Source organism: Myotis davidii, unplaced genomic scaffold (assembly GCF_000327345.1).
Source record: "Myotis davidii unplaced genomic scaffold, ASM32734v1 scaffold57, whole genome shotgun sequence".
NCBI lineage: Eukaryota > Metazoa > Chordata > Mammalia > Chiroptera > Vespertilionidae > Myotis > Myotis davidii.
Genome location: NW_006289718.1, coordinates 248229 through 264387, shown reverse-complemented (window position 1 = coordinate 264387; position 16159 = coordinate 248229). Strand labels below are relative to the sequence as shown.

The 16159-nt window shown below is 40.4% G+C and overlaps 1 protein-coding gene across 3 annotated transcripts in view; it reads left to right on the top strand.

The window, feature by feature from the left end:
- The window catches only part of TLN2 (talin 2), a 427582-nt gene that overhangs the window by 266810 nt on the left and 144613 nt on the right, over positions 1-16159 (top strand). For 2 of the 3 annotated variants that reach the window (XM_006762311.2, XM_015563003.1), the window contains exons 1-5: positions 235-336; positions 6912-7067; positions 12118-12219; positions 13030-13106; positions 15737-15917. In XM_006762311.2, the coding sequence (XP_006762374.1) occupies positions 253-336; positions 6912-7067; positions 12118-12219; positions 13030-13106; positions 15737-15917 (600 nt within the window). In that variant the 5' untranslated portion in view covers positions 235-252. Of the gene's footprint in view, positions 1-234; positions 337-6911; positions 7068-12117; positions 12220-13029; positions 13107-15736; positions 15918-16159 lie in introns of those variants that run through there. The other variant, XM_015563004.1, reaches the window with a different exon arrangement.

Below are 16159 nucleotides of genomic sequence, written 5' to 3'. Positions count from 1 at the left end.
TGTAGTTATAAAATCTGTAGGAGTTTGAGGCTCAAATTCTAGTTCAGAAGCACTGCATTAGAATTTTCCATGTACTCTGACTCTTGGTGAGTGAAGGGGTCTACTACACAAATGTTGCTTATTGGTCAGTCGTAGCCACACTCCATGCACCACATTTAGTAACTACCTCTCACCAAGTCCACCTCTTGGTGGAGCTGCAATAACTAGTCCCTGCTACTATCCCTTCCGCAGGAGCACAAGAGCTATGGAGAGATGAGTGAAATAGAAGCCAAGGTCAAGTACGTCAAACTCGCCCGGTCCCTCCGGACGTATGGTGTGTCCTTTTTCCTGGTGAAGGTGAGTTGGACAGGGTGGTGGAGAGAGTGTTTGCTCTTGCCACACCTTTTTCTTTTGTTAGAGTGTTTTCTGTGAAGGTTTGTTTGCATTTGCGGAGGTAGCATCTGGCCAATAATGACCCAACTTTAGCTGTTGGAGAGACATGAAGTGAATGATCTCTGAGGCTGCTGAGTGAGCCTCGCTGCCCACGGTCCTCCGGCAGCTGTCTGGGCTTGGCTCACTGTCATTGCAGCGGTGTGTTTCCTTGTGCTCATTATGACTTTCCCCTGAGAATGTTTCACTTAAGACTGTCAAGAGTGCCCTGGACTAAGTGAAGGTCGTTGACCACTGCAAACCCAATCAAATTCCTGTGGTCTGTAAGGAACTTAAGATGTATATTTGCAAATGGGTCTGGGATTCCTGTGACCTTTAGATGTGTTCTCGTCAGATTTATCTTCCTAACAGAAGGAAAAGGTGGTTCTGATTTGTCTTCCTAGCAGAAGGAAAGAGGTGGTTCTTTTAAACTCAACCCGTGAATTTCAGAGGGAGGCCCTTGGTAGGTATGTTCTTAAGTTGACTGATAAGCCCTCCTGTTAGCTTCATTTCTCCTTTGTGCATCCTGAGCTCACATACTCTATTTCAGTCCTTTTCTTTTTCAGTTTTACACCAGAAAATATCCAGCCCTTGCAAATGAAAAACATATGGGTGAATCACTTTGTTTCTAAGACCAAGCTCATTTTTATTCATTATTTTGTAGGGCAACAGGTGACAGATCAGTTCTAAAATGTAATCCCTATCACAAGAACAGAGATTAAATTTTCAGCATGTCCGCTGATATTGGCATCACTTTCCATCTATTTTGAGGGTTTTTTTAAGTCTTTCACATATGAAATTAATTTCTTACATTTACATTGTTTTCCATCAAATTTCACACAGTCAGTTTCAGTGCTATGCATATAGGTCAGCAAATTTAGGGAAATAAATAAGATACAGTAAACTACATGTAGTTATAAAGTAAGGTCAAATATATGGTGACAGAAAGAGATTTGACTTTGGATGGTGAACACACAGTGCATTATGGAATTGTACACTGAAACCTATATAATTTTATTAAACAACTAGAGGCCCAGTGCACAAAATTCATGCACTTGGGGGGCACCCTCTCACAGTCTGGGATCCCTCAGGGGATCGCTGCCTGCCAGGATCAGGCCTAAGCTGGCAGTCAGACATCCCTGTCACAGTCTGGGGCTCTCTCACTCCAGGACCCCTTGCTCCTTACTGCCCACCTGCAGCAGAGGTGGCAGGAGAGGCTCCTACTGCCAATGCACTGGCCTCCCATGAGCTCGGCTTCTGGCTGAGTGGCACTCCCCATGTGGGAGCGCATTGACCACCAGGGGGCAGCTCCTGCATTGAGCATCTGCCCCCTGGTGGTCAGTGCACATCATACAGATCGGTGGGTCTGCTGTTCGATTTGCATATTATGGTTTTATTACATAGGATGTCGCCCCAATAAACTTAATAAAAAAAGAAAGAAGAAGAAATTGAACAGAAAATTACAGGAACAAAGTTTTTTCTCCAAAAGCAGTTTAACACCTGAGAATAATCTGTCCATGACTAGTCGGGTAATTGGAGATAGAGCATAGATCTGGTTATCACAGGGTCTTTAAGATTTGGTCAAGTGAAGACTCTTCTGTAACAAAAGTATTTAAGGAAAATGAGAAAGGAATAGAATTTCCATTGCATGAATTTTGTGCACCGGGCTTCTAGTTATATTATAAAGCAATAGTAATCAAAACAGTATGGCACTGGTATAAAAACAAGACATAAGTCAATGAAACAGAATCAAGAGCCTGCAATAAACCCATGCATATACAGCAATAATATTTTGACAAACGGAGCCAAGAATACAGATTGGCCTTCCTACCTTCCTTCCTTCCTTCCTTCCTTTTCTCACTTTTTTTCAAATTACATCTCTTTGTAGTGAGGTCAGGGTCAAGGAAGTAGGCAGTACTGACAACTTTCATATACATATTAGATACTCAAATTTTAGTTTTCAATAATTTTGTTTTCCATCACATAATAAAAGTGAAAATGCTACTAACTTTAATTTTTTACTCAATGGTCCTATTTAGTTACATTTTATTTTTTAAAGTGATTTTCATAAATATTGTTTACTTGACCATATAGTTTGCATGCTTTTAAAAGTAGTACATCTGAGAATTCAGGAATAATTAAATGTTATGAAATAATGAACCTAATAAATTAGATAAATAAGGCAAATAAGATGACAGCATACAGAATGCACGGAGAAAGAAATAAAGAAAACAACCCCCATTTACAATAGCATCAAAAAGCAATAAAAAAAATACTTAGAAATAAATTTAACCAAGGAAGTGAAAGATCTATACACCTAAAAGTGTAAGAAATTAAAGAAAATACAAATGAATGGAAAGATACCCCATGTTCATGGATCAAAAGAGTTAATATTGTTAAAAACATTCATATTACCTAAAGCCATCTACAGATTCAATGCAACTCCTATCAGAATTCCATTGACATTTTTCACAGAAAACAAAATCTTAAAATTTGTATGGAACCACAAAAGATCCCAAATAGCCAAAGCAATCTTGAGAAAGAAGAAAACAGGAGGCATCACACAGCTTCATTTCAAATCCTATATAATCAAAGGCTAATATGCAAATTGACCAAATGGTGTAACAACCAGTCGCTATGACGCACACTGACTACCGGGGGCAGATGCTCAATGCAGGAGCCGGCTCATGGTGGTGAGCGCGCGGTGGTGGCGGGAGCACTGCTCACCCAGAAGCCGTGAGCCGGGTTCATGGCTGGTGAGTGCAACAGCAGTGGTGGGAGCCTCTCCTGCCTCTGCAGCAGCACTAAGGATGTCTGACTGCCCCTGAGGGCTCCCAGACTGCAAGAGGGCACAGGCCGGGCTGAGGGACCTCCACAAATGCATGAATTTTGTGCACCGGGCTTCTAGTTATATTATAAAGCAATAGTAATCAAAACAGTATGGCACTGGTATAAAAACAAGACATAAGTCAATGAAACAGAATCAAGAGCCTGCAATAAACCCATGCATATACAGCAATAATATTTTGACAAACGGAGCCAAGAATACAGATTGGGAAAAGTTAGTCTCTTCAATAAATGGTGTTGGGAAAACAACATTCACATGCAGAAGAATTAAATTGATCATTACAGCACTAACAAAAATTACCACGGTGTGTAGTATTATTATGTGTAATATTATTCTGCCTTAGAAAAGAAGGAAATCCTGCCATTTGCCATGACATGGGTGGATCTGGAGGGTATTATGCTAAGTGAAATAAGTCAGACAAATGCTATATGATTTCACTTATATGTGAAATTTTAAAAAGCGGATATCATAGAAACAGAGAATAAGATGGGGGGTTGCCAGGAGCTAAGGTGAATATAACACTGTTCATCCATTCATCAGCTGATAAACATTTGGGTCTCCACCTATGGATTAAATACTGCTATATACATTCATGTACAACCTTTTCTGTGGACATATGCCTTGAAGTCTCTTGGATATGTATGCCTAGGAGTGGAATTGCTGGATTGTATGTTATCTCCATGTTTAATTATTTGAGGAACTTCCAAACTATTTTCTAAAGGACCACCAGTAGTGTATTAGGGCTCCAATTTTTCTACATCCTCACACACACTTATTATATCTGATTTTTTTTATTGTCTGTATTACTTTCATAGCATCCTGTTAATCTGTGATTATTTCAAAGTAAATAGTTAAGAAATGATTCTGGCTGAAACCGGTTTGGCTCAGTGGATAGAGCGTCAGCCTGCAGACTGAAAGGTCCCGGGTTTGATTCTGGTCAAGGGCATGTCCCTGGGTTGCGGGCACATCACCAGTAGGAGATGTGCAGGAGGCAGCTGATCGATGTTTCTCTCTCATCGATGTTTCTAACTCTCTATCTCTCTCCCTTCCTCTCTGTAAAAAATCAATAAAATATATTTTTTAAAAAGAAAGAAATGATTCTGGTATCTTGTTATAGGATAGACAATCATAGCAATAAATAATTTTGTTCCTTCATTCCCTGAATTAATGCTTAGAATTAAAAAAAAATCTTTCTGCATTTTCTGAAACTTCCAAAATAATGTTGAAGGGTAAGATTTTAAAGGATAACTTGTTCATATCCCAATATTTATATATTTCTCTCTAGCATTTCTCTATCAAGTAGAATACTGATAATAGGATTGAAATACTCTTTGAGAAAGTATATGTATTCCAGTATTTTAAAGAAATATTTATAATGAATAGGTGCTGAATATTATCAAACACCTTAGTGGCTTCATATAAAATTATCAGATGAAGCTATCTTTTTCTCCCAACTTTTCTGAGATATAATTGACATAGAACATTGTGGAAGTTTAAGGTGTACAATGTGATGAATTGTTACATGTATATATTTTAAAATTATTACCACAATGAGGTTATGTCCTCCTCACATAATTATCATATTTTTATTGTTATGTAGAGAACATTTAAGATCTATTCTCTTTACAGCTTTCAAGTATATAATACAGTATTGTTGACTATAGTCACAGTAACGTACATTAAATCCCCAGGACTCATTCTTCTCACAATTACAAGTTTGTACCCTTTGACCATCTCATTCCTCCATGTGTGACTAAACCAGCTGCCCAGGGCCTCTCCACCTAACTCTCCGTGTGGCTCCTGAAGCCAAATTGGACTGATGGGCATCCTCCACGTGCACTGATTTCACCTCTTGTGGAGCTGGCGTCTCTCCACAGAGTCTGACCCTTCTTTGCTTTCATCAGAATTGGGAGGTTCTTGCAATGCAGACTCCACTCCTTGGCCCCCGACCCAGATTCCCGATGCTGTCATCTCTTCCTCCAGGGAGGAAGCTGGAGGTGTGCTGGGACTTTCACCACCTGATGATTTATGAACTGCCCTTGGGGACTAGGAGGGGGCATTTTTTGCTTTTTTCCAGTTGCTTCCCCCAGAAGAAGTACACTGTGGTAGACAGCCTGCTTTTGAAATCAGAAGTATTTTTGAGCTATTCAAATTTGTGTCCTAATCATGGCTTTCCCACTCACTGCTATCTGCCTTGGGCGAGTTGCTGGTCCCTTCATTTCAAAACAGGGATGATGATGATGATGCCAACATTTAAGGGATGCTTTGAAAATTAATGGAAAAGACTAACATGTAGCACACTCCTGCCCTGTGTTGAGTGCCTGTCCCCTTGTACTCACACCTACTTATATATACACACTTTGTGGGTGCTAATTTGTATATGTTTTCTTAGGGAATTGTGGTGTAGTCATCACGAGGTTTCAGCAAGTATTATTGCAAAAGTTTGTTTTTCCTTGACAACAAAAAGATGTGTATTGGGTGAAATTTTGGGAATAAGTAAAAGCACAAGAAAATAATACAAATAACTTGAGATGATTGTTGCCACCATTTTTTCACATAATAAAATTTTCTTTTTTAAAGTTTCATTTAATGTTTTAAATTAAAATTTATGCTTAAAATTTTACCTCCTTTAGGATTATGCTGTACAAACTGTTGATTTTTATTTTATAGTATATTGTGAAAACTGTATTGTCCAATTGTTTTCCTATAATATGCATTTTAAGAGTTGTAGAGTAGTCTGTTATTTGTGCAATAATTTTTCAAATCCCCTATTTATTGAAAATTTGGTTATTTCTCATTTCCACTATGGTAAACTCGAGATGAACTTTCTTGCTGTATAATCTTCACATCCATTTATAATTTGTTTTTTAACAAGTTTCTAAAAGCAAGATGTGTCAAAATATTTCTAAAGCTTTCGTTCTTTATTGTCACATTTATTCTATAAAGGCTATGCCATTTTCAATTCCCTCAACAGTGTTTCCCCTTTATATTTTCTTTAATTCTGTTTTTTTGTAAATCTGCCATCTTATACATGAACATTTATCCAATTGTTGATTACTTATTACCTAATTATTATTTTAAACAGTTTCTGTGTATATTCTTTGCTAGTTATTGTTGATTTATGATAACCTTTCACATACAATGTATATGAAATTTTTTATCTTTGTATTTGTTGTAAATATTTATTCCCCGGTCATTTGCTTTTTCATTTTGTCTATGATGAGGTTTCTTTCTTTTTCTCCTACCTCTCTTTCTCTTTTTTAGATATATTGAAGTCCATTATATTTTGTGGTTAAAACTATTAATCGTTTCCTTTATATATATATTTTTTATTTTGGTATAAAGAGTCCTTTTGCACTCAGTGATCACAAAAATATTCACCTGTATGTTTCTCTTAAATTATTAACTGATCTCGAATTTGTTCAGGTGTGCGTGACAGGTAGGTATCCATTAATTTAATAGGCATGATTACTGTTTCTGAAACAATTATTAAAACTAATAATCAGTAAAGATTTTTAAGACTCTGTAGTTCTGCCTATTTTGAAACACAGTGTATGTAAGTTGAATACAGGTAAAACATTGCAATGTCATTGATTATTTGGCAAAATCAGATGTATTCAGAAGAAGAGCGCTGACCTGGTATCTCCTGTTTCAGGAAAAGATGAAAGGCAAGAACAAGCTGGTGCCCCGCCTGCTAGGCATCACCAAGGACTCAGTGATGCGCGTGGACGAGAAGACCAAGGAAGTGCTGCAGGAGTGGCCGCTCACCACGGTCAAGCGCTGGGCAGCCTCGCCCAAGAGCTTCACGTTGGTAGGGACTGGCAGAGGGCAACGAGGGGGCCCACATGGCTTTGGGTAATACGGTGAGGCAGGAGAAACAGTACAAGCCCACAGGGTTTCCCTGGCCTTAGTGGGCAGTGTGGAGAGGGACAGATGGTGAGAGACCATGGGGTGGGCATGGGGACTGGTCCCGAACTGAGGGGAATGTGTAAAAGCTGGGTATTCTTGGCCACCCCCTCCTCTCTGGTGCTTTAAGTAAGAATGTCTCTATGAAGAGCCACTCACAGGATGCTTCTCAGTCTTTTGGGTCCCTGATGCCATCCCTAGCATACCCCACAAGGAAACTCTAATGCTCTGAGGCCCATCCAAAGGCGCCCTTTATCTCTGATCATTGTAGAAGTTCCTAAGAACTGTAACATCTTGCTGAGGTCAAGATGTGCCACGCCTGCCTAGAAAGAGAGCATGCTGTATAGTGGAAGTAGCGTAGACTTTGGGGTAGTATTCCACCCCAGCTTGTCATTTCTGAGCTCTGTGACCTTGCTCAAGTCACCTGTCCTCACTGAGCCTGAACTTCCTCAGCTGTAAAATGGGGATAGCAACACCTGTTTCACAGAGTTGCTGGGATCAAATGACATGGTCATGATTAAATGCCCAGTGTGAAACACATGGAAAATATGAAGTGTGTTTGTCGTAAGCCTTCAGACCTCTGAACTCCTGCTCCCAGCCTCAGTATTTGCTCTTAGCACAGTCTAACTGTGTAGCCTTAACTAATAGTCATACTTACATGTGAGAATTAGTAGGGCAAGTTGAGTAAGAAGAGAAATTAAAAAAACAACAACATTAAAATTTGTCAGTTTCTTCACAACTATTCTCCAGCTCTGCTTGAACACTTGAAATATCAGTTGGCATTGAGGCAAGAGCTCATAATAGGCCATCAGGAAAAAAAAAAAAAAGGTATAAGGAAGTGGCCTTGGAGGGAGTAATCAGTTATCTAAGTTGGTCATCAATTGATAGACTCATGCCAGTGAGAAGAAATCTTCAGAAGACATACCTTCTTTCCTCCTATAATCAGTAACACCTGGACCTGCACGGCCCTTAAAAATGAGTGTTCATACTTAGAGAACTGCATTCTCATTTGCCATTGCAGGAAGTTGTGGATCATTTCTAAAATAGATACATCAAGAAATTAATATAAACATGTTATTTAGAAATACAGCAGATCCTTAAATAACATCATTTCATTATACCGTTGATGAGATTCCCTAGGAACTTACCTCTGGTTTATATCAATTAGCCTTTGGTAAATTTTGTTTCGTTGTACATTGTTTCCCATAGTGATGATGTTAAGTGAGGACTTATAGTGGAAGAAACTGCTTTAAAGAGTTGAAAATGGTTGTCTGAGGTGGGGGTCGGGATTGGAAAGCGAAGGCAGGAATGTGTAGGGCAGAGGACAGCTATGTGTTATCATATACCTCTTAGCAAGATTGGTCTTTTTAAACTAGGTCCAAGTATTGCTTTGTTAAAAACAAAGTTTTACATAGTTATGAATCTCAGTAACTACCTCAAGCAGAAAACAATGAATTTTCATTGTTTTTATTAAAGTATACGGTTGGTTTTATGTTTGTAACATGTAATATTTGTTTCCTTCCTATTCCTAGCCTTAATTTAATTTCCAAGTATTTATAGAGATTTTCCTATTGTCTGTTATTGATTTTTACTTTGACTTTATTACAGCCAAAGAACATATTAAGTATAATTTTATTTCTTAGCATTTTAAGATTTGTTTTATATCCTAGGATATGATCATTCTTGGAGAATGTTCTCTGAGTGATTGAAAAGAATGTGTATTCTGCTGTTGAGTGCAGTGTTCTATAAATGCCAGGTAGATCCTGTTAGTTAATGGCGTTGTTCCCGTCTTCTGTATCCTTGTTAATGTTCTGTCTAGTTATTCAGTCAGTTCCCAACACAACTCTGGCTTTTTCCATATCTCCTTTCATCTCTATTAGTTTTTGCTTTATATATTTTGAAGCCCTATTATTTGGTTTCTATACATCTAAGATCCCTTTATCTTCTTAATGGAGAAATTGTCTTATTGTTACATATTTTCTTCCTAGTAAATTTTTTTGCTCTGAAGTCTTTATCTTATATTAATATAGCCACTCATATTTTAAATGAATGTTTGCATGTCATATTTTTTCTATCCTTTTATTAGTAGTCTAGTTGTATTTGAAATGTGTTTCATATAAAGAACATAGAGTTGGATTGTGGTTTCTTTTATTTTTTTAAATCCACCCTGTCAATGTCTTTCTTTTAATTAGCATGTTTAGACCATTTGAGTTTTTAGCTGATTTTTTATGTCAGGTCTTAAGTCTACCATTTTATAATTTTTGTTTGTTTGTTTGTTCCCTCTATTTCTTTTTTCTCTGTTTTTCTTGCCTTCCTGGGGGGTTACTTTTTTTAGAGTTTCATTTTTTATTTATTTATGTTTTTAGTATAGCTCTCTGTATGGTGTTCTTAATAATTTTTCTAGTTGTGAACATATACATATGAATTAATTGCAGCCTACTGCTTTCATTGTTTTACCACTTCAAGTAAAGTGTAGAAACCAACCTTCCATTTAGGTCTCTACACTTCCCACTTTTCAAGTGTTATTGTCTAAATATTCTAAATGCGTTGAACACCACATGAGATGGTGTTATAACTTTTGCTTCGACCATAAACTATGACTTTAAAAACTTATGAGTTAAAGGATAGTTAATTATATTTATTTCTATTTTTATCCATCCTGTTGTTCTTCCCCTTTTAAAACTTTCTAGCCTTCTTCTGTTACCATTTTCTTTATGTTTGGAGAGCCTCCTTTAGCTATTCTTTAAAGATAGGTCAGCCAACAACAAATTCTCTTAGGCTTGTTTTGTTTTTTTTTTTAAATTTCAGAATGTTCTTATTTCCCCTTTATTCATGAAAGTTAATTGTGACAGATATAGGATTTGAAATGTACAGTTGTGTTTTGTTTTTGTTTTTGTTTTTTTAGCACTTGAAAAATGTCATGCCACTCCTTTCTGGCCTCCATGGTTTCAGATTAGAATTTTCTGTCATTCAAGTTCATTTGCAGATAGTATGTTTGTTTCTCGATAATATGTCACTTTTCTATGGCTGTTTTAAATATTTTTCTTTGTCCCTAGTTTTCAGAAGTTCTTGGTGTGGGCACACTCTCCCCCTGGGGAGCATACCTGCGCCATTCCCTTCCCCTTACCTTCCCCAACAGGCATGTGTCCTAAACTCTAAGAGTCCCCAGGAGACTTGCAACCAGGGGAGCAATGGGCATCAGGAGCTCCTCCCAGGCTCACACCCCCTAACCCTGTCTCCAAGGCCCCCTTTTCTCTGGCTTCCCAGTGAGCCACAGCATCCAGCCCAGGCTCTCCTGTTGCTTCTTCTAGGTCCTTCCTGTTTCATTGAAATCAGTTATTTTTCTAAAAAGTTATTGGTGTGGATTTCTTAGGGGTTGTTCTGTTTGGGGTTTGCTTAGCTTCTTTATTTTGGGCATGTTTTCAGCCAGCATTTCTTCAAATACTTTTTTTTTGTCTCACACTGTTCTTCTGGGATTCTGATGATGACATGTATATTAGATCTTTTGCTGTTTGTTGTCTCATCGATCCTTGAAGCTCTGCTTGTTCTCTATTTCCTCTCTAATGCTCTGATTGATTAAATTCAAGTTTACTGATTCTGTCCTCTCTCATCTCTACACTATTTTATTTTGGTCATTGCATTTTTCAGTTCTATAATTTTCATTTCATCTGTTTAATTACTTACATTTATGTTTTGGAACTTTCCAATATTTTCACTTGTTTCAGGAGAATTTCTAATTGATTGAAACATTTTTTATGATGGCTACTTTAAAACCCCTATCAGAGAATTCCAACATCTGATTCATCTTCAGTATTGGCATCAATTGATTTTCTTTTCTTATTCATATTGTAGTTGTCCCGGTTCTTGATATAAATAGTGATTTTCAGTTGAATCCCAGACATTTTGGTTATATATTAGAAGATTCATGATCTGATTTAAATTTTCTATTTTATCAGTCACCTTATATAGATTTAGTTCTAAGCCTATCTTTGTGCGCTTTAGTTGCAATGACAGTTCATTTTCTGAACCCGTGCAGTGCTATTCTGGACGCCTTTGTTCCTTTGACACTGCTGGGATTGTTGCTCAGACCTCGCTGCTGTCTGTGAGGGAGGAGGGCACTTTCCTGGGATACCTGCTACTGCTGGGTGACCTCTGTGGGGAGGCAGAAGCCACTGGACCTGAGTCTTGTTATGCCACTGGTAGAGGACAGGGAGACACAGGGTTTCACTCTGGCCATGGCTGCAGGAGATCAAACCACCTGCGTGCCTGGATTGTGGAGCAGGGACTCGGACAGCCTTGGCTTTCATTGCTCTGCGGCTGCCGGTGAATGCAGCCCAGGCTGTGGAGCTGGGTTGGGGCTCCAACAAGGTCTTCATTGGGCTTTCCTCTTCTGCTCCTTTCACCACAGAGAACAGGCTTTTCAAATCTGCTCATTGGAATTTCCAAGTGTTGGGCCTCTGTAGCACCCAAGCCTGGAGTAAAGGGATCTATATATATATAAGGCTAATATACAAAGTGTCCCCTAGGGAGTTCGACTGGGAGACCCAGAGTCGATTGCTTGCTATGATGTGAACTGACCACCAGGGGGTGGCACAGAATGAAGGAAGGCCCTGGCCAGCAGCCGGAAGGCCCCAATCAGCCCTGATCACTGACTAGGCCAAGGGACCCTACCCATGCACGAATTTCATGCACCCGGCCTCTAGTATGAAATAAAACACAAGAAGTCAGTAGATGTGGCTTCTCAAGGCCTGAGGCCCCAGCTAGTTCACCTTTTGAGCTTTGAGAGCCCTTTTACCATGTTTGTCAAATAAGATTTTGGATGTTTGGTTGTATTTAGAGGGGAAGAGCAGGGACATGTTAAGTCTATGCCATCTTGAACCTGGACCTTGTCACCTTTAAAACTGCTGATATATCTGATTTATTATATTTCTCCTAATGCTGCTTTCCCCCTCCAGGATTTTGGGGAATATCAGGAAAGTTACTACTCAGTGCAAACCACCGAGGGAGAGCAAATATCCCAGCTGATTGCAGGCTACATTGATATCATCCTCAAAAAGGTATTTCCTACTGATGCCAATTGGAAAAGCAAGGTTTCTTTATTAAGACTCGGTTTAGATCAGTGGTCACCAACTGGTGGTCCACAGACCACTGGTGGTCCATGAGGTCCGAAAGGTTGGCGACCACTGGTTTAGATGATATGGCTACCTGGAAAAAAAACACACACACACAAAAACACCTTATTTGAAGTACTTGATTCACTAATTTAATCTATGATGTTGAAATTGCTTGAGTGTGTGGTCTTTGACCTAAAGATCCTATGAGAATTTCTGATTTTGCTGCAGATCATCTGCATCATTGACTGCCAGGTAATTAGTGGTAGTGCATCACTTAGCTAATGAATGAACCTAACTAACCCCTCGGCACCTTCCTCTCTAGGTAGTTACGTTACACTTTCCAGCCTCTGTAGGAGCCCAGGTTGAGGGTCTGAAGATGTTTTTGCATTTTTCATGTTGTTTTTATTCCCTAAATACAATAGGGTTACATGCCATTGTGGTATACAGACAAGTTTGCTAAAGCTTTTAGATACAGTCCATTCAAAGAACCAAGTTCTACTAGAGTATTAATGTCTGCATCTTGATTTTAATTATATGAAATTAGGTCTGTGCAATAATAAATGCAGAAGACATTATATATCTCTGCATAGTAAATAATTTATTTTTATGGCCTTTGTTCACCCATAACTTATTAAATATTGAATCTAAGGAATTTGCTATAAACCTCCACGCTTTTGCTTGTGTGACACCTTTTAAAATGTTCTTGTGTAAAGACCTGCTGGTTTTTGTTTCTGTGTTTTGTTTTACCTCTAGAAACAAAGTAAAGATAGATTCGGACTAGAGGGTGATGAGGAGTCAACTATGCTAGAAGAGTCTGTCTCCCCCAAAAAGTAAGTGTCGTTAAGAGCGCTGAAGAACTGCCTTCCCACTGCATGGCAGGGGTCCTCCTGCTCTCTGTTGCCTAGAAGTTCTTCACATGGAGGAGAAGATAATGTACGATGTCGATGAGTCTGGCTTGTTGAAGTGAGGTCTCAGACCATCGGTGTCGGTGCTCAGGGTGTCTGGGGAGCTGGGGGTTAACGATTTCAGGGAGACGCTGAACAGGTGTTTAATCCATCTTCAGCGGCAGGGAACATTCAGGAGTCCTGGTCTGCATTTCTGATGTAAACCTCATAAACCGCATCCTTTTCATCAAAGGGCTGGAGAGCGAGCTTTTGTTTGATCCTGTCCCTTTGGGGGGAGGGATCCAGCCAGTGGAGGAGTTACTGTTTGTGGGCCACACTTGGTACACATATTGTAATGTTGCAGAAGGAAGTGGGTAAGAACATGGATGCTGCAGCCAAACTTGGGGTTCAAATCTGGGGGCTGTATTTTTCATTTGCGGGTTTGTGGACATTATGAATTTTCTCTGCCCCCCTCCCCCCATCTCATTTATAAAATGGGAATAATGATAATATCTCCTTATAAGTTTTATTTTGCTGATTGACTTGCTAATGAAGCACATAAAACAATGCCTGGCACAGAATGAATGTTTGCTGTTGCCATCATCATCATCATCATCATATTAAATTCAGAACTATCTCAATTTAGCCCCATTGAATGGAAACCTGTGCAGCGCCCCCCCTCCTTTTGTTAAATAGGAATAACTTTTTAAAAAATATATATTTTTATTGATTTTTTACAGAGATGAAGGGAGAGGGATACAGAGTTAGAAACATCGATGAGAGAGAAACATCGATCAGCTGCCTCCCGTACACCCCCCACTGGGGATGTGCCCTCAACCAAGGTACATGCCCTTGACTGGAATCGAACCTGGAACCCTTCAGTCTGCAGACCAACGCTCTATCCACCGAGCTAAACTGGTCAGCTAAACTTGTCTTTACTGTGTCCCACATTCTATCTTATTTGGTCCCAACAACAACCCCCTATGGCAGAGGTACCCACATGTTGTCCTCTGCCATTCAGAGATACAGAAACAGAAGCTCATGGAAGTTAGTTGAGGTGCCTTCATGTGGCAGTGCCAGTACTCACATTCAGATCTTGTGATATTTCCTCTAGTACGGTGCCAGAAAATTGGAGAGAGCCCAGCATTTGAACTTGTTTAGTCATAGTACTTGTTTCTCTATCATCACCACCCTGCACCTCTTTCTCACAGTTTGCTTCATAATCACCTTGAAGGTGTTTTCCCATTTGTCCCATCAGTACACAGGTTGGAACCAAACTTGATGTGACTCATTTCAAATACTGTACTTGCTACCTCTGGCAAAACTCCTTAAGTCCTCAGAATTGTTAATGACCATTAGGTGGAAATTAGTGAGTGCTTTCTGACAGGGTGCGGCACTCACCGCAGAGGGCTCTGCTGCACTTGCACTTCACCTAGGAAGAGCTCAGCAAGTGTCTGAGCCCAGAGTGCTGCCCCCTTCCCCACCCCTGGGCATCAGGATGGGGGCTGGTCAAGGCAGACAGGAAAAATGGTCCAGGTGGTCGCATCGCTAGATCTTCCTCTTCTCCCTGCATTAGAGGTTGGTGGGATCCCAGCTTTCAGCTGACCTCCTACAGGAGCCACAGACCCTTCTCCCTAGTGTCACTCCCTCCATCGACAGTGATGTTTCTCCATGCATGCCTGCTGCTTGGTGTCCTAGCATGGCTAATAGCTTTGCCCTGGACAATGGGGGAGTGATCCATGATGGTCTGAATACTCGGGGGCAGAGGCCCCTGCCCAAAATGCAAGTGCTCACCAACCCTGCTCCCTCCCACACATGCACCCGGACTCCTCCAGACTCCCCCTGCGGGTTTGTCCACTGGGCTGCTAAGGCAGATATGCCATCCTCAGACTTCTTAGTTTCACATGTTCCAAGTCCTTTGCACTCATCATTCATTTGAAGAAAGTATTAAGCAGTGAAAGACTGATATATTGTGCCTTACTGGATGCCCGAAGAGTCTTCAGACTTCAGCTGAAAGCATGTGGAAGAGGTGCCAGTGTGCCCCATCATCAAGGCTCCAAGGGTGTTTGAAATCCGCCATGGCCAATGGCATTGGACCTACAGGAGGGGGTCGAAGCTGTGGAGATTTCTTTAAGTTTATTTCCGTACTTCTCCCTTTAAGCTAAGGTTAAATGTTCCCATGCCTGGAATAGAACCTGGCACACAGTAGGTATTTGTTGAATGAATGCTATTTCAGTAGGATTTGCTGAATAAGTCAGTGTATACAAAACTCACTTATCCCTGGAACATCTTTGTTATAGGACTATCTCTGTGTGTGTTTAAGAACAACTGATTGCATATACCGTGAACCTATTAACTCCATTGGGAGTGGTTATTTATATTACTATTTTAAAAAGCATTTACCTCAGGGTTCTTCAATGGAGCATTTTAGTCTGCCTCTTCATTCACAGTCTTGTCTATGCGTGCCTCTTTTCAGTTGGCTTCCACGGCATAAAGCAGCAAATATTCATGACAGTTGTGGTGTCCATGCCACTCCACATGAGTAGCCGTCTCACAGTGACTGCCTGTCCCCACAGGTCCACCATCCTGCAGCAGCAGTTCAACCGGACGGGCAAGGTGGAGCACGGCTCCGTGGCACTGCCAGCCGTGATGCGCTCGGGCTCCAGCGGGCCAGAGACCTTCAACGTTGGCAGCATGCCCTCGCCGCAGCAGCAGGTCATGGTTGGGCAGATGCACCGAGGCCACATGCCCCCACTGGTGAGGCTCCCCGGGCACTCACCCTGCACATTAGGGTGCTGCCTCTGGTGTGCAGGGAGGGGCGTCAGCATGGGGCTAGGCTGTGTGCCATCCACACTCTTGCTAGCTCCTGTCTGGATCCTGGCTCTTCAGCCGTGCAGTCCTGACGCCTGACTCTCAGCATGTTTCCTTTTTTTTATTTTTTTATTGCCTACAGTTTTACATATGTCTCCTTTTTCCCCAATTGGAAACCCCACCCCCAC